This window comes from Zingiber officinale, chromosome 8A (genome assembly GCF_018446385.1).
Source record: "Zingiber officinale cultivar Zhangliang chromosome 8A, Zo_v1.1, whole genome shotgun sequence".
Taxonomy (NCBI): Eukaryota; Viridiplantae; Streptophyta; class Magnoliopsida; order Zingiberales; family Zingiberaceae; genus Zingiber; species Zingiber officinale.
In genome coordinates this window covers 25,991,084-26,014,798 of record NC_056000.1, presented here as the reverse complement: position 1 = coordinate 26,014,798, position 23,715 = coordinate 25,991,084, and the positions used below count along the sequence as shown (strand labels likewise).

General features: G+C 43.0%; 2 protein-coding genes across 2 annotated transcripts; both read right to left on the bottom strand.

Annotated features, from left to right (window-relative positions):
- Window positions 1-245: 245 nt before the first annotated feature.
- On the bottom strand, window positions 246-2,083 carry LOC122008102 (serine/threonine-protein kinase UCN-like). The gene has a single exon (XM_042563705.1). The coding sequence runs from the start codon at window positions 1,689-1,691 to the stop codon at window positions 417-419; it is 1,275 nt and encodes a 424-aa protein (XP_042419639.1). The 5' UTR covers window positions 1,692-2,083; the 3' UTR covers window positions 246-416.
- A 16,319-nt stretch (window positions 2,084-18,402) lies between these two features.
- On the bottom strand, window positions 18,403-23,042 carry LOC122008101 (carboxyl-terminal-processing peptidase 3, chloroplastic-like). The gene is made up of 12 exons (XM_042563704.1): window positions 22,629-23,042; window positions 22,291-22,372; window positions 21,775-21,905; window positions 21,357-21,443; window positions 20,985-21,063; window positions 20,197-20,285; window positions 19,830-19,859; window positions 19,576-19,695; window positions 19,393-19,479; window positions 19,156-19,305; window positions 18,895-19,002; window positions 18,403-18,796 (listed from the first exon to the last, which is right to left on the bottom strand). The coding sequence occupies exons 1-12, from the start codon at window positions 22,959-22,961 to the stop codon at window positions 18,548-18,550; spliced, it is 1,545 nt and encodes a 514-aa protein (XP_042419638.1). The 5' UTR covers window positions 22,962-23,042; the 3' UTR covers window positions 18,403-18,547.
- Between the last annotated feature and the right edge of the window lie 673 nt (window positions 23,043-23,715).

Sequence of the window (23,715 nt, the reverse complement as noted above, 5' to 3'; positions counted from 1 at the left end):
TCATCTTGCCATTTTATTATTATAATTATAATTATAATTATAATTATAATATGAGATCTGTTATGAAGTATATTGTTCGACATGTTATCTGTTCGAACCATCAATAGCAGACAAATAAATCATGAATTATAGTTTCAACTGTTTAAGATCCGTTACACTGGCTTTGCTCTATCATTTAGTTTTTAACAGTTAGAATGTGACTGGAGAAACTAAAAATGGAGGATATGAGAACGAGATAAATGAGGTTTTTAGTTGAACTAATTTTATTTTAGTTTTTAGTCATTTTTATTATTTGTCCAGAAATATGATAAATTACAGATTCACCCTCGCACTCCGGTTTTATTCATGCTAAACCATTTATTGAGCTTATCCTAAAAGGGTAAAAAAATATTCAAGTTACTAATTGAGAGGCGCCGTCAGAAGTCTTCCAAGGACTCCGACGACCTCGACGGCGGCACCGTTGGCTCTCGTTGCCGGAGCTCTTTAAAGTAATCGCGCACGTCGAATCCCATTGCTCTCTCGTTGTTGCTCCTCTCCTGCTCCACTTCCTCTTCCTCGTCGATCACCGGCGCCATGAAAGGAGGCCGCGCCACCTCCGGGAGAAGTTCCCATTTAACTCCATGGAAGAAAGGGTGCCCCTTCACCTCCTCCGCACCGCCAGTGAACCCTAGCCGCCGCTCCGGATCCTTGACCAGGAGCCGCTCTATGAGGTCGGTGAGATCCGTGCGCCGCCGCCCGGGGAACAGAGGCGGCCGCGTGAGCACGTTGCGGAATGTCTCCTTTCGGTTCCGCCCCCGGAAGGGCGTCCGCCCGTACGCCAATTCGTACGCCAGGATCCCCAGCGCCCACCAATCCACCGCGAAGCCGTGCCCTTCGCCGCGCACCACCTCTGGCGCCACGTATTCCTCCGTCCCAACGAACGAGAAGGACCGCTCTTCCGCGTCGGAATGCGAAATGGAGGAGGAGCTCGTCCTACGGCGACCAGCAGGCGAGACTCTGGCCAATCTTGCTTGCTTGATCTGGTTGTCCGCGGCGCCAAGGGAGAACACGCGAGTGAGCTTCCGTATGGGACGACGGATGTTGTCGGAGGGAAGTGGAGGAGGAGGGGAGGAGGCAGTGATCGATCTGGGAGGGAGGTGGCGGGAGAGGTCGAAATCGGCGAGCATAATGTGACCGGAGGAACGGAGGAGGATGTTCTCTGGCTTGAGGTCGCGGTAGGCAACGCGGATGGAGTGGAGATGGGTGAGGCCGACGACGATCTCGGAGAGGTAGAAGCGGGTCGCCGCCGGGGAGAACGCCTCCTCATCGGAAGGAGAAAGGGAACGGCGGAGAGCGTGGAGGTCGCCGCCGGAGCAGAAGGGGATCGCCCAAGCCAGAAGTTCCGGCGTCTCGACGCAGCCAAGGAGGGAGGGGAGAAACGGGTGGGGGTGGGGATGGTCACGGGGAGCGGCGGAGAGGCGGGAGAGGAGGGAGAGCTCCCAGCGGGCGCGGCGGAGGGCGTGGGGCTTGGTGGCGGAGCGCTTGTCGAACACCTTGAGGGCGAAAAGCGGGGGGAGGCGGCCACCGGTGGCGGCAGTGACGAGAAAGACCGTGCCCAGTGCTCCACGGCCCAGGACTCGAACCGCCCTGATCCGGTCCAGATCCAGCGCCACATCATCTTCCATTTGAATTTTGATCGGCCTACACATCATGAGCTGCTGCAGGTGTTGTGTTTGATTGTTTGCCTCAATGTTCTCTGTTTCCACATCTCACTCAAATTCTTATTCTTCTTGTAGCTGCAGCTGCAGCTTCAGCTTCAGCTTCAACTTCCTGTCTAATTCCTTCGATGTTTCAGTTGCTTATATAGAGCAGTGGAAGAGTGGAACGACATATGACCCCATTTACTCATACGTTCAAGTTGGAGAAAATGACAGTCTCGTTTGCACTCCCCTCAAGGTAAAGACAGCTTCAGTATTCAAGGACAAGCGATCAGGAACTGCAACTGGTAAGAAAAATTCAATTTCCTCTTTTACCTTTAGATCCCATTGCATTATTATCTTCTGAAGTATATATTTCTTGCTTCTAGTTTTTTAGATATTTCAACTTTACCTGAGAATAAATCCTAGACTTAAATTAAGTTTGCTACATTAATAAGTGAGGTCTGCTAGGGGATACATGGAATAAGGTAACTAAGAAAGGGACAGACCAGAGGCACATGATACATGCACAACACAGTTTACCTTCCTGTCAATGAAAAAATTAGAGCAGCAGGTAGAGGTGGTAAAAGGGGTTTCTGGTAGGATACCGGCCAGGAATGGCATGGTCGGATCGAGCTGCCATTTGATATAATGTCAAACTGCCCACTAAAGTGATATATAGTTAGAATTTTTTGTACACACATCAGCACAACCTGTATATATTTTGTGTCATACGGTTGGTAATTTGAGTGCCTGACAGAATCTTGTTCAGTCAGATAAGATCAATCTGCATTTGTTGCAGAGATGATGATTCCTTTGCCACCGTTATACTGTACTGTCAAACTCTTTTATAAGTCTTCTTGGGATGATTCGGGGGTTAAAAAATGAGATATTATCACATGAGATTTTAGGGTCAAAATTAGACATGTTCGAACATGTCCTCCCCTGAGCCTTGACTATTTGTAATAATGACTAGTAGTCATCTGTGATTTAATTCTTTCGTGTTGGTCTAGAAACGAATTGACAAGAAGATTGGGACCAGCAAATCGCTTTTGTCACATGTCATACCTTTTATAAGAAATTGGAGTTCTATATTTAAATGACAGCAGAGTAATGACTCTATTTAATTAAATCTTTGGAGTGTATCACTTATCTATCCTTTTTTTTTTTTTCAATCGCTAAATATTATAATCGGACTCCGGATTTCAGCCTGAAATCCCGTGATATCCTCTTTTACACCTATTAGTTTAACTTTCTTTTACGTAGATCTACACTAACGTCAAAAGCTTAATCCTTTCTTTTATATGACGATGACCTAAAGCGTTTTTGTCTTAATTAAGACCCATTAAGTGTTTTTTTCGTTAATATGAAAGTGACAAGATATATATGCATCACTGTCATTTGGAAATATGCCAGCCATGGGAATGCGTTCCACAGTAATAGATGCTAAATAGTCATAGTTCGTACTGTACGAATCGTCATCTCAATAATGTTTTAGCAGATGATTCAATCTTAGATAACAATTCTTGAACAGATGGAAGAAAGGACGTACAAGACCTAAAAAAAGGCCTCACAATAGCCGTTGAAAAGATTGGTCTGATAAAAAGGCACACTAATTTAAATAGGATGCCACAGTTGAACTTGGCAGTTCTAATGATAAAAATGCTACCGTGTAAAAGGTGCCATATTGTACTTAATTATGTGGTTAGTGAACTTGGTCGGCCATCATTTGGAATCTTAACAGTGGACGCAGAGCTGCTTCAGTTTCCACCTAGAAAAGTTCATCTAAGTGCTGTTTAAGTCCCAACCACCATTGTTAGAACCAAAGGATGAAAAATAAAGAGAGGCTGGTCGGGGTTTCATGCTTTTTAAGCTTCAAGGCAAAGTAAAGGAGTGTGGTTGCGTCCTGATATGCCTGTCGGCCATCATATGCTCTTGCTTACTTGTGCTTACAATATTGTTATGGTGCGTACAAGGGGAAACATCTTGTTAGAGAGAGTTTTTTTTTTTAATCATCAAATGGGCCACCCAGTGATGTTGATCAGTGACCCTTCTTGAATAATTTTGGAACAATTATTGGTTTGGGCACTATGGAAAGACCATTAGAGTGTCATAGGTGGGTTTAAGTGAGTATTTGTTTTTCTCTGTCACTGAATTCTTGGAAGGAGATGGTTTCATAAGACAACTCAGAGAAATTAAGGTGATAGATTTCAACTGTTTAAAGGTATCGGAGGCAACCAATTAGGGCAATGAGTATCTAATAATATACGAGTACCTCTAACATGATTAAATCAGATTGAAGTACTTAAATAATCAAATTTGGAATTTCAAATAATTATATGATATATGCAAGAGCAGTTCAAATTTAGTTTGAATTTACTTAAAATCTTGAGTAGTGATCTAAGTTTGGTAGAAGAATAAGGATTCAAACTAGGTATTCTTGTTTTGACAAAAAAAGAAGAAGAGAGAGTAGGTATTGATGAGTTTTAATAGGGGTATTTGATCAAGCTTAGGTAATAATAATAATAATTTGTAGCTAGTTCAATATAAACAGAGTAGCACACTATAGTAAAAAAAAAAATTAAGTCTTACTAATTGTGAAAAAAGTTAGATAATAATTATTCACGTGTTAATTATTTTCTTATAAAATTCATAGTCAATGGCCCTGCCAATGAGTTGGGCGAAGGCCCAATATGATCAACCTACTAATGAGTCAATGATTTGGGGGCTCAGTTAATTAGAAGGTGACAGATTTATTACAATATAGCAAAGATCAAATTTTGATGGACACATGTCCTCGGAGAAAAATTCCTTGCACCCCTAGCCACTTGGTGATCAACTATAAGTTGACCTTATAATTTACCTCCCTTCACATCACCTAGGGACAGATTGTGAGAGATTTGAAATGAGCGTAATTACCTTTTTGCTATAATGATTTACAAATATATTACTCCTTCCACCCCTAGCCATTTGTTGGTTCGCTATAAGTTGACTTCGTGATTTACCTTTTGATACGGTAAATAAGGTGGGTTCCTGGGTCGGGGTCGAAGTCAAGAAGGTCGATTGATGTGGCGGTCAAAGTCAATAAGGGGTCAATACTCGGGATTAGCAAGGTCGTTTGGTTCAACCAAGTGGTCAAGCTGATCGGGCCACTGGGCATATCAGACCCCAAGTCCTCTCAGAGTCGACGAAATCTCTAGCTGTAACAGTGACATTGAGAGATGATTCAGGTGTCTCCGTCAAGTGCTCTGGCCGATCGGACCAGAGGTCCGATCTGACATGCTGGACACATGGCCCGATCGGATCAGACTCTTTACACAAGTGTGAAGCTTGAGCGTAGGCCGAGTCCTTAAGAGTGACATCCATCCTTTATCCGACTTGATCGCACTTGTAAACAAGAGCTGATCGAACTACAAAGAGGACTCGGTCGGCCGACCAACCTATCCATTAAACATATAGGTGGCCGACATACTCAATGGCTTAATATTCCTTTTTGGTATTTTGTGTAATGGTTGTTAGATATCAAAGGAATATTCCCTATGCAGTTTGTGTGAGGAAGCTTCTACATTGTGAAATACAGAAATGGTGGGTTCATTTTTGGAAAGTTGTTAGAATGACAGAAGAGTTCGTCCTTTTTTGACAATACTTCAAGATTTGTGCAGAGAGTAAAATTAACATTAAAAGAGGATCTCCATCTATAGGCACAGGTAAATTACATTACGTGACGCAATCTCAGACACTCAAATTCCATTGTTCTTTACTATTGTTCATTGCATTTCCTCTCAGATACTTGTTTGACTTGAGCATTGGAGTGTATGCATCGGGGACCCATCCTTGGTTCGGTTGTTGACATTCTTTTCCTCTACTTTTTGATTTTGACACGCAAGATCGCATGACATCTTTTGTTTCTTGTGTGGAGTCTGTTCACAGTCAATATCAGAGTCACATGCCCAGTGTTTCATCTTCTCTGATTTTAGATAAGATCAAATTTGGCATCGTCTGTGGAAATATTAGCCTAAATCTGAAACACAAAGATGAGAGAGAATGGATGACTCACTATTGTTACTTTATTGCAATAAGACTTGGAGCTGCTAATAGCCGCCCGAGCGCAGAGATTGGTACAACAGCAACAAGCAGCAGACAGGTGTCCTTTGCCAAATGACTCGACTGTATCAATGACAGGCCCTCACACTGAATGAGGGACCCGAGTGGAAGGACCGATTGGGTTCCCGCCAGCTCCTCTAATGCAAACTATCTGCAACTTTATTGGGCTTGAGGGTATGCTTGTATTGCATAAATATGTACCTTGTCGAATATTTGTGCTCAATGAAAATGCAGGCAAACTCTACTCGAAAGGTCCATGTATTCCAAACTCTTGTGTCGTACAACCAAGTTATAAGCGAACTTGCTCTCGTGCCTAAGTCTCAAACTCTCGTGTCGTTTGATCGAGTTATAAGTGAGCTTGCTCTCATACCTAAGCCCCAAACTCTTGAACCATTCGGTCGAGTTATAAGCGAGCTTGCTCTCGTGCCTATGTTGCAAACTCTCGAGTCTCTCGACCGAATTATAAGTGAGCTTATTCTTGTACCTAAGTCCCAGACACTCATGTCGTTCGGTCGAATTATAAGCGAGCTTGCTCTCGCACCTAAATTCCTAACTATCATGTCGCTTGACCAAGTTATAAGCGAGTTTGCTCTTGTGCCTAAGTCCCAGACTCTCGTGCTATTTAGTAGAGTTATAAGTGAGCTTGCTCTCGCACCTAAGCCCCAGAGTCTCGTGTTGTTCGACTGAGTTATAAGTAAGTTTGCTCTCATGCCTAAGCCCCAGACTCTCGAACCGTTCGGCCGAGTTATAAGCGAACTTGCTCTCGTGCCTATGTCGTAAACTCTCGAGTCGCTCTGACGAGTTATAAGCGAATTTGCTCTCGTGCTTAAGTCCCAGACTCTTATACCGTTCGACCGAGTTATAAGCGAGCTTGCTCTCGCACTTAAGTCCTAGATGTTCGTGCCGCTCGACTAAGTTATAAGCGAGCTTGCTCTTTCGCATAAGTCCTAGTCTCTCGCACCGTTCGGTCAAGTTACAAGCGAGCTTGCTCTCGTGCCTAAGTCCTAGACTCTCACGTCGTTTGGTCGAGTTATAAGCGAGCTTGCTCTCATACCTAACTCCTGGACTCTCAAGCCTTAGTGTTGAGCTATGAGTGGATTTCCTCGAGTCCGCGATTTTTCGTCTGTGTTTGAAGATTTTTAAACAGTTGAAGTGCTACTACCATGAATTGACAACAGTTTAAGTACTACTTACCAAAATTTAAGTAAGTGAAGTGACACTCCGTTAAGGAAAAAAAGACATAACCTGAGATTAAGGAAAAAGTTTCGAAGGCAATCAGAGGATTGGAAAAATATATATAGTCAAAGCAACATAAGTCTTTAAGTTTTTACAATGATGGGGGATGAAGCTTCTGTAAAGCAAAGTCGAGGAATACATCGTCTGAAATGCCCTCCAAAATCTTCTGCACAGAATGAAGTTCCTAGGAATCTCGACAATTAAGTAGCTCCCTTCTTTGAGTTGCTTTACATCTCCCTTTGTGCCATAATCGAACATCTTGGAAGTCCTATTGGCCAACATCACGTTGAAATCCTTGGAGCGCAGTCGATCAGACTCCCCCCCCCTTTCCTTATAGTTTGTCTTATGCCTTGGAAGCTTCCAACTCAGCCTTTAAGGCCTCTAGCTCGGCAGTCTTTGCCTCTAGGACTTGTTGTTTCTCTTCGAGTTGGAGGTCCTTGATCAATAGTTCGATCATCTTGCCGACTAGCTCAGAGGTGAAAGTGGCCTCTGATTCCTCTAGCTTCTTGGCGAGGGCTCGGGTTTTAGTATTTTTCAGATCCAGATCAGCTATAGCTAAGAGTTTTCGAATGTTCTCCGATCGGAGGCGGTCCTTAGAAGTGTTCAGTTACTTTTCGAACCTCTTAATCTGTACCTCCTGGTCGTGCCCCTTATCTTTTTCTTTTGTAAAGCTCGATCAACTCTTAGCAATAACTCCAACTGGCTCTCAAGTTCACCCTTCAGTTGGGCCACTTCACGTTTGAGTCACTCGGCAGATCTTTGAGAAGTACTTGCTCCTCCTACCGAGCCCTGCAGGGTCTAGTGCTCATGGCTCAACTTTGTCATTTTTTGGCATATAGACAAGTCAGCCTCCCAAACTAGAAAAGCAAGGAGGAATTAAAGAAAGACACATGAGAAAAATGAATGTACAACATTGAAGAAAGTTTACCTCTGTGATATCCTGGGAGAACTGATCGGCTAGCTCCTCTGGAGAGCACTCGGCCATGCACGCCTGGGAGTTAGCCCAAGTCTAGGCCAGTAAGCCTTGTATCTTGATCGTGTGGTTGGGGGTAAGTGGCTCTGAAGGGCTGGTGGAGAGCCACTCTTGTGAAGGCAGCCTTAAAGTCGTAATAATTTTCTTGGGTTTAGGTTGTCCGCTCGGCCCCTGTGCGACGGACTTAGACTTGGACTTCGACTAGGGAGTGGAGGATATTTTGGACCTAGGCTGTGAGGGTTCGGTCGGAGATGGCGGCAAATAGGAGACAGGCCGCACGGGAATCACTCCGGTCGGCAGCTTAGGGATAGATGGTGTTCGCTCGAATGAGACTAGAGTTGGAAGGTTGGCTTCAAGTGCCGAAGGAATAGAGGAAGAGCTTTCTTCCCACTTGGATAGTGGACGCAAGGCCAATGGTACAGAGGAGATTTGTTTAGTGGAGGTAGCCGATCGGTGCCTCTTGCACTTCTGATGTAGAATTAGAGGTTCCCCCGAGGTGACGGACTTGGAGGGAACCTTCATGGGTAGCAAAGACGGTTGTGGAGGTGGCATTTCCTTGGTATTTGCAGCAGCGTCACTCCCCATGACTTGGCTAGCGCCCTTTTTGCCGATCGGCCCTTGAGTTAAGTTGATCGGCATAAGCCCCTCCTCGGTGGAGTTGATCGGCTCAAGCTCATGGCTTTATAGCTCGACCTCGTCACGAGCATCCATCTCCTCATCATTTAGCTTGGTGGAGTTGCCGAGGCACGCCTTCCACATTGTTTTGGCTGCAAAACAAGAAAAGAAATCAGTTAGATATAACAATAAAAGGAGGTTGAATTTCTCACCGAAACTGTCGGGCAGTCAGACTCGGAAGGGAATCAACCTGAAGATATATAGGACGTCCTCTAATAGCAGCTTGTGAACATTAAACTTCGGACTAGCCAACTGATTGGAGGCATTGAGGTAGGTTGACACCCATTGAATACCCCTAGCTCGAGGACCGAAGGCAATTCTATTTTCCACTCGGTCGGGAAAGTTACTGGAGGGACCGATCGAAAATAGGAGTAATGCAACTTCCAACCTTTGTTGGAAGTTGACATCTTATCAAAGAAAGTAGTGCCTACTCGGGCTTGGAATATGAAAACACTCAGCTCAGATTTTTTTTAAGATAATAAAAGTAATGGAAGATCCAGGGGTGCATTGTACAAACGGAACAAAATAATAACTCTGCACAGTAACCATTGGAGTTAGGGGCTAGCTATTGGAGGGGACATATGGAAATAAGTACAAACTTCAGTGAAGAACAGGTGTAAGGGAAAACGAAGGCCAACTAAAAATTAGTTCTTAAAGAAGGTCAAGTAATCGGTTGGGGGGAGATTCGGACAATTATGATCAGTCGGGATTATGATGTGGTGAGTGTGAGGAAGATGGTAAGTAAGGTGCATTTGGTCCACTTCCCTGCCATTGAAATATGAGGTGGTGGAAGTATACCAAAGCCCATGGATGACAACAGAAAGAGTCGTAGTCAAGAGAAAGAAGAAAAATGAACCAAAGAAAGGAGGAAAAAGAACTTACGAGGAAGACAGAGAATTCAAACAATTATCAACGATAGCAGAAGAAGATGAGGAAGAAGGTGAGGAGAGAGACGAAGGGACAAATGCAAAAACGAGAGTTGCATCAAAGAATGCAAACCTTAAAAACCCTAGTGGTCATCTCTTATAGTCGTCTGATCATAAGGGCGAAGGAGAGAGGATTAATTCGGAGCATCAAAATTTGAGCTAGCAAAGGTCATATCAAATCTCAACAGTCGTTTGTCTTATCAGATATGTTGGGTCACTTCGGAGCTAGATGGGGGGGGGGGGGGGGGGGGAATAGTTTTTTACGTTCGTTCGCTTGCTTCGTAGATGTTGATTTACAGCTGATAGAATCAAAGTCAAGCTCTCCAATGCTAATACGTAGATTTATTTGCCATCCACCTAAAAAAGATGTGACTAATCCAAGGATCCACACATCAAGCACACTCTCCACTAAGAAAATAACTCTTTCTCAGAACAACCGGAGGTGGAGAAACCTTGTACAAGACTCTTAGTATAAACAAGAAATACAAGAAAAATCTTACAAGATTTACACCAAAGATACTCTCTTCTTGTTTAGTCTTGTGTAGTTTGAGGATGCCTCTTGACTGTTGGAAGTGCAACAACACTTGTCTCAAGAACGCTTCAAGATTTGGTGGTGATGAGTGTGAAGAGCTGGAGAGAATCAGAGTAAAAGACCAGTTTTATTTGAACTCGTTGTCGCCTTTATATTTGCGTTTCTAGGGCTCTCAATCGATTGGGCCTGCTTCCAATCGATTGCCACGTCAAATTTGCACGATCTCAGCCGTCTAAAGGTTACATCCTGCGTAACGGCCATATAATAATCGATTGACCAATCAACTAGGGAGGTTTTGATTGATCGACCGATCGATTCAGAGAGCCTCTGTGCTCTTGCAGATAAACCCTGAATCGATTGACCGATCGATTCAGGCTTCCTCACAATCTCGCGAGAAAACAATCCTCAATCGATCGACCGATTGATTGGAGTATCCCAATCGATCGACTGATTGATTGGGGAGCACACTATGCTCTTCGCGCAAGTGGCCTCCAATCGATCAGCTCGATTAGCGTAGCCCCCAACGGATCAACTGATTGATTGGGCTGTACTTTCTCACGAAGCTCTCCTAATCGATCAACTAATTGATTAGGCTCTGGTTCAATCGATCGGATGATCGATTGACCAACCCTAACTTGACTAACTCAACTCTAGGGTTCCAAACCCAGAATCCTGTCTACCGTGACCTGTTGGGACTCACTCATGTCTAGCATCTGGTCAACTTTGACCTGCTGGGACTTCGTTACTAAATGTCCGGCCAATCCATTGACCCATTTGGACTTTTTTAGCCGTGTCAAATGTTCGGTCAACCTTAACCCACTTGGACTTATCATCTTGTGCCAATATCTGGTCCTCCATGACCTACTTGGACTTCCAAACACCAAGTGTCTGATCACACTGTACCCACTTAGATTTCCACATACCTGACTTTACTCATCAGGGCTTTCCAACTGTCTAGCTTCACTCATTAGGACTTTCCATCTGCCTGACTTCATTCACCAGGACTTTCCATACCAAGTGTCTGGTCAACACTGATCTACTTGGATTTTCATCATATGTCAATTTTCTTGTTGGACTTGCCCTTACCTAAACTCCAGTTAGGATTTCCCAATCAAATATCCAATCAACCTTGACTTATTTGATTTTTCTTCACATCAAACTGTTGGTGCAACATCCCTCAGGTCAAGGTTGACCTGATTGACCAAGCTTGAGTCTTTGTTTGAGTTTCGATGTTTGACAATGCAAGGCTGATTGAAGAAGAGTCAAGTAGGTCAAGCATGACCGGATACTTGACTGGGAAGTCCTAACTGGGATGTTAGGCAGAAGGAAAGACCTAGTGAGTGAAGCTAGGCAGTGAGGAAAATCCTAGTAAGTGAAGCTAGGTGAAAGTCCTGGTGAGTGAAGCCAGGCAAAAGAAAATCCTGGTGAGTGAAGCCAGGCAGAAGAAAATCCTAGTGAGTGAAGCTAGGTGAAAGTCCTGGTGAGTGAAGTCAGGCAGAAGAAAATCCTAGTGAGTGAAGCCAGGTGAAAATCCTAGTGAGTGAAGCTAGGTGAAAGACCTGGTGAGTGAAGCCAGACATGGGGAAATCCAGATGAGTCAAGATTGACCAGACATCTGGTGAAAGTCCAAGTAGGTCAAGGGAGTGACCGGATACTTGGCATGATGAAGGAAAGTCCAAGTAGGTCAAAGGATTTGACAGGATACTTGGCAAGAGGAGAAAAGTTCAAGTGGGTCAAAGGGATTGACCGGACACTTGGTGAGGGAGTCCTAGCAGGTCAAGGGAGTGACCAGATGCTAGACATGATGTACCAACAGGTCAAGGTTGACCGAATGTTGGTTTGAGAGGCTTGGGACTTGGTTTTGGGCAAAAACCAAGAGCTGGATCGATCAGTGGATCGATCTAGGTTTTTCTCCAGCGAACAGAAAGCCTCTGGATCGATCAGTGGATCGATCCAGGCCTTTCCCAGCAAACAGAGAGCCTCTGGATCGATCAATGGATCGATCCAGAGGTCCCAATCGATCAGCCGATCGATTGGGACGCTGCTGGTTCGCGCGATAAGCGTTGGATCGATCCGTGGATCGATCCAGGCGTTTTCCCAGAGCACAGATGCGCTCTGGATCGATCCGTGGATCGATCCAAAGCCTCCCCGATCGATTGGGAGCTTTCGAATCGATTGGGATCCGACCGTTGCGTCGTATTTGAGCTGCAGACGTGCGATGGCTGCAGTAGAACTTACCGATTCATCTCAGATCTTCACCAACGACTCCACAGAGCTCTCCATGCCAGTTCTTGAAGGATCTTGGAGTTTCTTCCAAGTCAAGAGGCGGCTCTATTGCAAGAAGAAGAAATCTAGGGTTAGGGTTTTTACTGCATTCCTTGTAAGCTTTTGCTTATTCTTTACTACCCTTTCGTTCTTCTTGTATTGAGATTCTTGTAGGGCTTCTCCGCCTTCGGTAGTTACCGAAAAGGAGTGTTTACATAGTGGAGGGTGTGTGAGTATGTGGATCCTTGGACTAGTCACCTCCTTTGGAGGTGGATACCAAGTAAATCTACCTTGTTAGCGTTGTATGCTTTTGTTTCTTGTATTTTCGCTCCACATCTCTGAAGAAACAAGCAACGCCAAGCACGCGACGAGCTATTCACCCCCCCCCCCCCCCCTCTAGCTACTTTTCGATCCCAATAAGTGGTATCAGAGCAAGGTTGCTCTTCACCGGAATCATTTCCGGAAGGGGCAAACAAAACAAGCAAAGCTAGAGGGTGAAGAAGTTGAAGCAAATTCATCAAAAGTCAAAGATTTCAAGAAGCTCAACTTCAAGATGCAATTTCAAGATGGACTTGGATTTGACACAAGGGTGGCTCCACCGTACACATCCACAAGCTTCGATTCTTGGAAATCAAGAATCGAAAATTTTCTTATGATGAAGATAGAGCAATGGTTTGCTCTTATGGAAGGCTTCAAGACTCTAACAAACTCAAAGGGCAAAGTTCTCAAGAGGAGCAAGTGGAGCCAAGAGCAAATCCAAAGGTGCGAGGCCAATGACAAAGTGACCAAACTTTTGGTTAATTTATTGCCAAGCACCATCCTTTGCAAAATTGGAGAATTTGAATATGCAAAGGAATTATGGAGTAAATTGGTCAAGCTTCATGAAGAGGTCCCCTCCACTGTACAAGAGCAAGAAGAATCCAGAGAGGGTGACTCTTTGGAGCAAGACTAAGAGGAGGACTCCGAGGTTGAGAGATGCTCAACCTCCGAAGAAGAAGTCCAAGAAGAAGCTTCATCTTCAAGGGAGTGCAATAAAGAGAACAAGGAGGGAGCATACTCCTTGTTCCATATGCAAGATGATGAAGCCTCTACCTCTAGGATTGAGGGGGAATGTAGATCAATGAACCCGGAGCAAGAAGAGGCCTCCACATCCGGGTCAAGTGAAGAAGTAGAAGATGGTGCCACCTCCAAAATTCAAGAAATATCAAATGGAGGAGCAAGTGTCATCCCTACACAAGAAGGTATAAATGTTTCAATTAAAAATAAAAATCGTATAATATGTTTTGAGTGTAGGGAAAGTGGGCACTACAAGAGCAAGTGTCCCAACTTGGCCAAGAAGAAGGGTCAAGTGACACAAAAGGGCAAGGAGAAGCCCAAGGAGACCATCCCCAATACAAAGAAGAGCAAGGAGCATATTATATGCTTCTCTTGCAATCAAAAAGGGCATTACCGAAGTCAATGCCCCAAGGGGAAGAAGATGGTCAAGGCTCATGAAGGAAGCTCAACTCAAGGGGGAGCCTCCAAGGTAAAAAAAGAAGGTATCTTTTATTGAGCCTATTCCCTTGCAAAATGGTAAAAAACATGCTAGGTCAAATTTATATCATTTTAATGCTATTTACCATGAAAATAGGAAGCATGATAGCATTAAGAAAAATCATGTAGCTTATCATGCCAAAACCTCTCAATCTAGGGTTAGAAAGGTAGATAGAAACTTAGGTAAGAACCCTAAGGATTCTAGGTATGTACCTAAGAAGAAGAAAAATCATGATTTTAGTGAAAAATCTATGGTTGAGGGATTATGGAAGGAAAATCAAGTCTTGAGGTCAAGACTTGATAAATTAGAAAAGACCCTTAGAAAAATCACAAATATGACACAAGGGTCTAAGGGTAAAAATATAGGTCTAGGAGTATCAAAGTCATCCAATGACCATAGAGATTTGGGATACAAATCTAAGGCTAAGAAGGATGAAATTTCGTACCATAGGGTTCCATATAGTTATGGAACTAACCCTAGGTATAGTGGTCAAGTCAAGAATACTAGGGAAGTCATCCCTAAGAGTATTTTTGCAATAAATGTGATTAAGACTTCTAAAAAGTCTAAGAAAGTCACAAACAATGTCACAAGGGAGGCTATCCCTAGAGTTGACCTAGAAAAAGTGACCAAGGCTTCCAAGAAGCCAAACAAGGTCACTAGGAAGGTATCTAGGGAAGTTATCCCTAGGGAATACCTAGAGCATCCAAGGAGCACCAATAGGTGTTGGGTTCCTAGGAGCATCTTCTCTACCCTATAGATGGGTTAGAGAGTGTCAACTCTAAGAAGAAGAGTAGTTAACCCAACTTTGAAGAAATTGACACTCAAGGAGCATTTTCAAGGTTATTATTAACCTTTGAAAATGAAATGGATCTATCATTTACTCTTTGAAAGAGTAAAATGTGCCAAATTTGAGAAGTATTTATTTTAGTCCTAATTGGCACAATTTAGGAATCATAAGAACTACCCAGTTGGGGGTTTTTGGTATGTTCTTAGGAAAATAAAGGCAATTTGAGCCTTAATTAAGAGTGCTACTCTTGTGGAAAAATGAAATATGCCAACAATTAAGGAATAAGCTTAATTTCAATTGGCATAAGTGAATCAAGAGAGTTAGAAATGTCAATTTAGGTTTTGGCAATTTCTTGAAGCACTTTTGGGCAATCTAGGTTTAAAATTTTAAGATTAGCTAAGGATTAAGGATACTTAGATAGATAATATAGGTATTTTATTTATGCTAAACCTTGCCATGATTGTTTGCCTATGATATGCCATGACATCATGTTTAATTTTGTATTTTGCATTCATCTCTTATTATGAAAAATATAAAAATACCATGTCATGTCATACATACATCATGTAGTTATAGGAATCTTGCTTTTGAAAGTTATTTCTTTTTGATGTATGCCATAACATTATCATGCATTATGTTTAATTCCTTAAAAGCACGGACAAATGACATTTATCAACAAATATTTTCAACAAGTGTTGTCAACAAGTGGTATTAACAAGTAACATCCTAAGTGGATGTTCAATATCCATAAAATGCCTAGATAGATATGCATGATCCCTAGATTAGGGCAAAACCAAACTTTATATCTCACAAGAACCAATAAGATGACTTGTATGTGTTTTAGTGCACATTAGATACAAGTGAGATGTTAGGATGATGAACAAAACTCAAGATGTTGATTTAGTGCATTCTTTTGAGTTTTAAGTTCATCAAAACATATAGTTATGTGTTTTCCCATCATTGGGAAAGCTAATGTACAAGTAATGTGCATTAAGCCCAAGGAATATGGTGGGATATTGGTTTTGAAAATGTTTTTAAAATGATTTTGGAAAACCTTGGTGAAGGCTATCTTTTGATAGTAATCACCATTGAATAGTTAGACACAAACTTAAAGAAAACACTAAAGTTTTTGCAAGTTCTCAAGTTTGTGTCTTCCTCCCGAGCGGACGGCTTAGGCCGTTCATGCGACGCCCGGGGATTAGCTCTGTGCGACTGGTGAAGGTGCCGCTCGGGTGATTCTCTGGCTGCTCGCCGCCCGGCCTCTTGGTGCCGATGTCGTCTATCAGGCGATGGGGATCGGCGACGATAACTCTTGGGAGCGGGATGAGCGATCGGAGGGAGACTCCGACAATCCCGGGTGTTGTGTGTGGCGGATTGGTGGAGCGAGCAGAACATGGGAGTCCACACCTTCCCTTTTGGCTTAGGCCGATCGACCGCTACTTGTTGAACGGCTTGCGGCCTCGCTTGCTGATGGGGACGAGCCATCTCTGCGCGGGGTCCTCTTGGCGATTGATAATTGGAAGGCGGCTTCCGCTCGGCGGGGACTGGTGGCTCGGCTGGTGCTTCCTTTTTCCTCGCCATCTGAGCTTCCTCCACGTTGATGTACTCATTGGCCTTGTTCAACATGTGATCGTAGCTGCGGGACGACTTTCTGACGAGCGCACGGAAGAAATCCCCATCCACAAGCCCCTGTGTAAATGCGTTCATCATAGTTTCCGAGGTGGCCGTCGGGATGTCCATGGCCACCTGGTTGAAGCGTTGGATGTAAGCTCAGAGCGACTCCCTCGGTCCTTGTTTGATGGCGAATAGGCTGACGCTGGTTCTCTGATAGCGCCTGCAACTCACGAAGTGGTGGAGAAAAGCCGTGCGGAACTCCTTGAAGCTTGTTATTGATCCGTCCGGCAACCTCCGGAACCACTGTTGTGCCGACCCAGAAAGGGTGGTAAGGAACACTCGACACTTCACCCATCTGTATATTGATGTAAAGTGGCGGTGTTGTCGAACTTACCCAGATGGTCATCCGGGTCGGTGGTCCCGTTGTATTCTCCGATTGTCGAAGGCGCATAATGCTTTGGTAGTGGGTCTCTCAGGATGGCGTCGGAGAACTGCCGATTGATCCGCTCGGGGGATGAATCCGTCTGGGCGCCTTGCCCTTCCTAGCATCACGGATAGGCACCTCGTCGAACGATCCCTGGTTGGCTAGGGCCAATTCTGACGACGTCTGGAATAGTGCTCGATGGAATGGAATAGGGGCGGTCGGCGTGTCTCTTGGTGTGTCGGTCTACCCCTTGTTTTGAGCCCACGTAGAATATTGTTCCGGTCGGTCCTCCATTGTCGCTCGGCCTCCAGAGACGGATGCGGCCTGCTGCGTTATCCTTTTCTGCTTGAGCCTTCTGTTGTTGCTCAACCATCTTTGCCGCTCGCGCTTGAATGAGTGCTTCGAGCTCCTCAGGAGAGAGCGTTACCAGGAGTTGACGTCCAGCTTCTTTCATCTTCTAGGCTCGGATTCAGGTGCGTTCCCATAGACGGCGCCAATTTGATCCTGTCCGAGCGCTGAGTCGACGGACGTTGGAGACGTGGCACTCTCTCTCCGCTGTTTCCGACTGGTGGTGTAGATTTTCGGCAAACCTGCAAAGAAACCGAGCCGGGAGGGGTTTCCCGGTGACGACCCTCCGACGCTCAAGTCAGGCAGCGAAGAAGCAGAGTAATGTTACTGTGGCTACAGTGATTCAGATTGCATACCTCCGTCGAAATCTCGGGGTCCTTATATAGGACCCCGGGGAGGCGCGACCACGCTTCTCGATGCGTGCACGCTTCCCCAAACATACCTCAGTAGGGTTGTGTCATAAAAATACGCCTGACGTCATTCCGCAATCGTCCGAGCATATCCCGGATGTGACGGTGAAAGCTTCTACCGTACGATATTCTGTCCGCTCCGGCCGCCGACCATGCTGTTTGTCGGCGGCAGGTGTCTCGAGGATGAAGCTACCAGTTGTCCTTTTTGTCTCATAGCGCTCTTATCTGTTCTCGGGCCGAGCGGAACGGCCGCTCGGCGCTCATGTCCTCCAAGAAGCCATATTCACGTTCTCGGCTAGGATTGCGGATTACTGTCCTGCAGCTCGGTCGAGCGTCCTAGCCGCTCGGCTTAAATACTCTTTTTATCTTAAGCATCAGAAACTCGCCCCATGGTCGGGTTGTCTTTTGCCCGGTCGCCTGGGAGACCCGGACCGGGCGCCCGATCGGCCGGATGACCGGGGATGGTCCGCCAACCGCTTGGGACGACTTTGGTGGATCCTCTTAACCCTTGACCTCCACGTGTCGTTGACCTCCCGCCACCGAGTGATCCCCCGTCTTTACCACCGGATCAATATGTAATAATAATAATTTTAAAATAATTTTAATAAAGTTTAAATAATTTTTGACTAAATTGATAAAGAATATTATGATATAATAGTATTTAGGATTTAAAGTTTTAGAATTTATATTATATAACAACCATCTAAAGTAGATGTAACAACTATTTTAAAATGATTTGGGTTAACTTAAATAATTTTGATAAAATTTAAATATTTTTAATCAAATTGTAAAGAACATTTTATCATAATAATATTTTATATATAATAATTTTAATTAAAATAAAATAATTAATTTTTTATATTATAACTACATCTATCAGTGGATACTACACCAATGCTATGCTAAAAAAAGAAGTATTTTTGATATAAAATATATGATGGAGGCTCATTCAACGATAAATGAGGGGCATCCGTATGATTTTTGCCCATAACTATATGGCCACTCAGTGGCTTGCTACATTTGCTGATGGTAAACAGACGCTCTCATGAAGCAGTCCCCTTCAGTTTCTGGACTTCAAGTTCGTGTTCTGCTACCATGATGCAAGAATCGGACTCCAGAGTGGAGGCTGTATTGTTATCTCTCAAAAAAGATGCTAACGAGGATGTTAGTGCATCAGGCGTGCACTGCACATCAGGATTTATGCCGACCTGATCGATGTCATGCAGTGCTGGGGACAAGTACTTGGCGACCGTGATGAAAAGAGCTGATCCGTCGTTCAGTTCAGTCACACTCTGCGTCGAGAAAAGGTAGCCCACCAAAGTTATCTAACAAACTGTCTTTAAGGAGTGTTGAATGCTTTCATGCGCCAAAAAGATTTTAAAAAAAGTACCTGAATTTTTCCTTTCCCAAATGTTCTATGCCCGACGAGAACTGCACGCCCATTATCATGTAATGCTCCAGCGAGAATTTCACTTGCGCTCGCACTCCCTTCATTAACCTGCATCGACAAAGTGGGAACCACTCAGCTCAGGGTATAGCGTGTCTCAGGAATGAAGACCCGAATTGTTCCCTTCAACAATGATAAAAAAAACAGAAGCAATATATCGAGAGGTAACTTCAGGACTACTTTGAAATTACTGGAGAAGCTTACAAGCACCACAAGTGGGTCGTGTGTTAAAGCGTGCCCATCGACCATATTGATGGGCAACATATTTCCTTCGCGATCAATTGTGTTTACAAGAGTTTCGTCACCATCTAGCCATATTTGTGCGACATCTAATCCTGCTTTGACCAATCCCCCCTGTGAAAAGTCATTGAAGTTGGGATTTTGAGATGTCTAACTTCAAAGTTGTAGTAAGATAAACGGCAGGTAAGCATGATCACCGACCGGGTTGTTCCGCAAGTCTAGTATGTATGACTGTACTCCTTCATCTTCCATTTGTTGGATAACATTCTCCATTTCAGTGGCAGCATTCTAATCAACAATGATCCAGAAAGGCATTTCCTAATTGTAACAAATTAAAACTGCAAATAGGTTTGTCTGTAACAAATTAAAATTCGTATGCCACACCTGGGAGAATGCGGAGAGCCTAACATATCCGATCTTTGACTCGTAGCCATCATTTGATTTGTGTCTTATGACCGTACTAGAAAGGGGAGAAAGCTTAATGACCTCGCGAGATATTTGTACCTTGAATCCCAACCATAAGCTACAATTAGACTTGAGGAACAACGAGATACAGGAAGATGCTACAAACACTCTGAAAAAACAGTGTTTTTGATAGTCACATATCTTAATAATCTAGAGAAATAAAGAAGAAATACCTCTCTTAGTTCACTTCCACTTTGTTCTCCCTGAAAAATTAGATTATGGCATCAGATTTTTAAACTCTAATCTGAACTTGAAAATGAAATGTTATTGCAAAGTGAAGAAGAGTCCTCTGAAAGTTCGATAAGATATGACTAAAAGATACTAACCAAGTTTGAACAACAAAGATAGTGTGAGTGGTGGTACTTCAATAAACAAACTACAGATCATTGAGTAGCAAATAGTCCTAGAGAATGAATTACATAGTCATTAAGATGTTGCATTAATAAGTCTAGGTGACCCCAACTCTAAGCTGTCTTGCTATAAAAATTTCATGATCTACTAAATCACACGAACTGGGAAATAAAGATACAGAGACATTACAGTAAGAAGCTTCACTCTGACAGTGCTACCAACACGCCCTCGAAGCTTGCGAGCTGCTGCTTCACTATCTAACCCGGTGACCTGCTCTCCTAAATTGAGGATAAACAGAGGTTTGATGAGATTAATCAAGAAAAGCCCTAATGTAATTTATACAATTTTTGTCGTGTAGGACTTGGACTTCATCGTAAATTTTTTCCTAATATAGTAGAATTGAAATACGACTAGTAGGTGCAAGTTGCTAAATCAGGCAAAATCTGGCTTATGCAAATAAATTTGAACATTATAAAGCAAATATAATCATCATACACTAGAAATCAATATCTTCATTAAGAAGAATATATCTTTCAGATTATCTTTTTTTTTAATAAAAATTCAGGAACTATCTGGGGGAATATCGTAGTCATAAATATAGGGCCTTATATCAGGTGAAATACTGTTTTCTTATTCTAGTTGATAGATCAAGTGAAGTGTTAATTTCCCAATAGTATAAAGACCAGTAAGCATAGGAATCAACATAAATAAGCAAAGAATCAAATGTCGACTGAAAAGAAACGAATCTGTATGACTTAAGAATAGTTGTCAGGAGGAACATAATGCCCCTTTCTTTGTGATTGTTAATATGTTTGATTTTTTTGTTCAAAACATTATTAGAAGTGAATCCATTTCACTATAGATACCCAGTGATGATAATTTTTTTTTTTAATTGCATCTCACTATCAATAGCTCTGTTTGAAGCTAATATTCTGAAATTGATACCTCAAGCTGAGAAAATTTCTGTATAATCTTACCATCAATCTCGATTAGCTCATCTCCTTCATGAATACCAGCTCGGTCAGCCGGGCTTCCATCAATGCAAGACAAAACAACCTATGAAATATGGAATGTTTAAACTTTTCATGTAAAATGTATTTTAATAATTGCATAGGGATTCAAGTCGTTCCCTTTATTTTTCACAAACACAAACAATCTTACAGCAACTGTAAATTTTGGTTGTTTATTTTTTGTCAAAACAATATAAATTCTCAACTCCACTTGCTACTCAGGTCATAATCCTAATATACGTGATATTATCTTATAAAAGCTTTAACCAATATGAATTGGAAAATTTTACAGAAACATATCAATAAAACAAAAAACAAACACGGCAAAGATTTCACTACCAAGTTTCCAGATTTTGGTTCAACATTTATAAATAGGCCAACTCCTTGCAAATTTCCATCGCTTCCTATTCTGAAACTCTGATATTCCTGCAAATAAGGAGTTTGGGAAATAATCAGATATTGCGAAATGACATAACAAAGATAGCTTCCAGTTAACTGGTGCGATGAACACAGAAGTGCTATGGAATCAAAATTGCTGCACAAAAGAAAGAAGGCACAACCATGTGTGTGCTGAAGCAGTAAATTTCATGACCGATTAGCACAGAAATAAATCATTTATGGGGTATATGAAAATATATAGATCAAGTAAACATTGAGTTTGGTTTATGATTTAGGGCATCCTCTTTGGGGTAGAGAATCACACATCATAAATGCAGTCATCTATACAAGTGACAGACAAGAGAAAAATGTCAGTTACCTTTGGGCTGATAATTCTAGTAAAAGGATCGCCAAGAGTTGCAAGCATTCCACTGATTTTACTGTATGCTGCATCTTCTGACTTAAGCGGAAACATTTCGACCATAGTTTGTTGCAACTTCAAGTCCCAATCTATACAAGAACACACTTAGATAAGTAAACAATCTCAATTCATTTGCATATAAGTTTTAGCACAAGTGAAGGAGTTATTATGTAAGAAAGGGCATGCTGATAAGTAGAAGATTGTAAAAGGGACACTAATGATAGCTATCAGTACAACATAGAAAATTAATCAGAAAATGTGACTTTTGGAGCTTCATCATTTAAGAAATATCATTGCTCCAATTCACTGAAACTCAGTATAATGTAATAGTAATGCCAAATAAAAAAGCTGGTGAAATTTTTTTCAGAGTTGCACAAGGAAGATTTATAATAGTTGAAAGGGAGACCCTTTGAGAAATCAACCCAAGATATGAAGAAGAACCTAAAGCTATCTCTTGTCGGGGGAAAACAATACCTTGATGGTTAAACGTGGGATCAATGAAGGTTTCACGAATCAAGCCCCAAGCCTCCACCAACGTTCTCTGCACCGTGTTCACCTGGAGATGGGCAAAAAAATAAAATAAAATCACCAATTGTAAAACAGAGAGAGGTTTCATTTAGGTGTTAATCTACTCATCAGCATTCTAATCATCCATTCCATACAAGAAGACAACTCTCAGGCTAATTCGCCGATACATTTTCTGTATCAACCATAGCAAACAAAGATATAGCATGCCAATGCCTATTTCAGACTAGAATTGCGGATTCCCTAAACCAGTCGACAGTAGGATCAGTAGTGAGATCCACACTTACCTCGCGCGCTCGAGAAACAGGAAAGGCTACGGTGAGAGACTCGGCGAGTGCCGGCGCGTCGCACCCGCAGGCGCATACAACGGCGGCCGCCGCCGCCGCCGCGGCGAAACCAGAAGCAGCCTTCTCCCACAGCCAGGGAGAGGTCCTACCGGATCCCTCGACCTCGCACCGACTCTCCGACTGCTTCTCCGGCACAGCTCGCAGCTTGGAACCGCCGATGAATCTGCGGGGGACGGGGAATACTCCCGTTCCGGAGACCGGATTCGAAAACCTCGATAGAGGAGCGGGACGTCGCAGGGCGAGATCCGGCTTAGCGCCGATGAGGGATTCCATGCGTAGAGACCTCTCGCTCTCTCTCTCGCTCTCTCTCTCTTTCTGAAAAAGAGGGGAAGAAGAAAGAGTTGGGCTCGCCGGAGACGAGACTGATCTTAAATAACAAAAGGAGAAGGATTCCGGTGGGACCCGCTCGGAATCTGAATTGTGGCGGAGAAGATGCGTTCCATTGCGGGTTTTATTTGCACGGCAGCACAATGTCTACCCTTTGTCGATACCCAGACTGCAATGCTACGTGGAAGACGCTAAAAGAGGTGGGTCCCATATCGACTTTTCACTAAGCGAATGAGACGACAGGGTGAGGTTACGTTCTAATGGAAGCTGGTGCAAAATATGACAAGTAGCGGTCGGCAGTGGCAGAAGAGCGCCACGGCTTTTTTAACGGAGACGTGTACGCATATAAACCTTCGAAAAGGAACAACAATACTACCGTATACTGTTTTTCTTCCCTCAATTCTATAATTTTCAGGAAAAAATGTTATTCGATTATATGCTAACATTTAAGTATTTAAACGTCCAACATATAGAATATTCATTCCTAATGTTTGGCCCTAGAATGTGTTTGGTTGAAGTTATTAAGTATAATTTTATTATGTGATTAATAAATAATCACATAAGTAAGATTATGATATATAAAATATAATCAAAAGATGTTTAATTCAATTTAAATAATGTAATAAAATTTTATTTGTTTGGAGGTTTTATATATAACCTAGTGTGATATTTTACTATATTGTCCTTGGTTGAATAATGG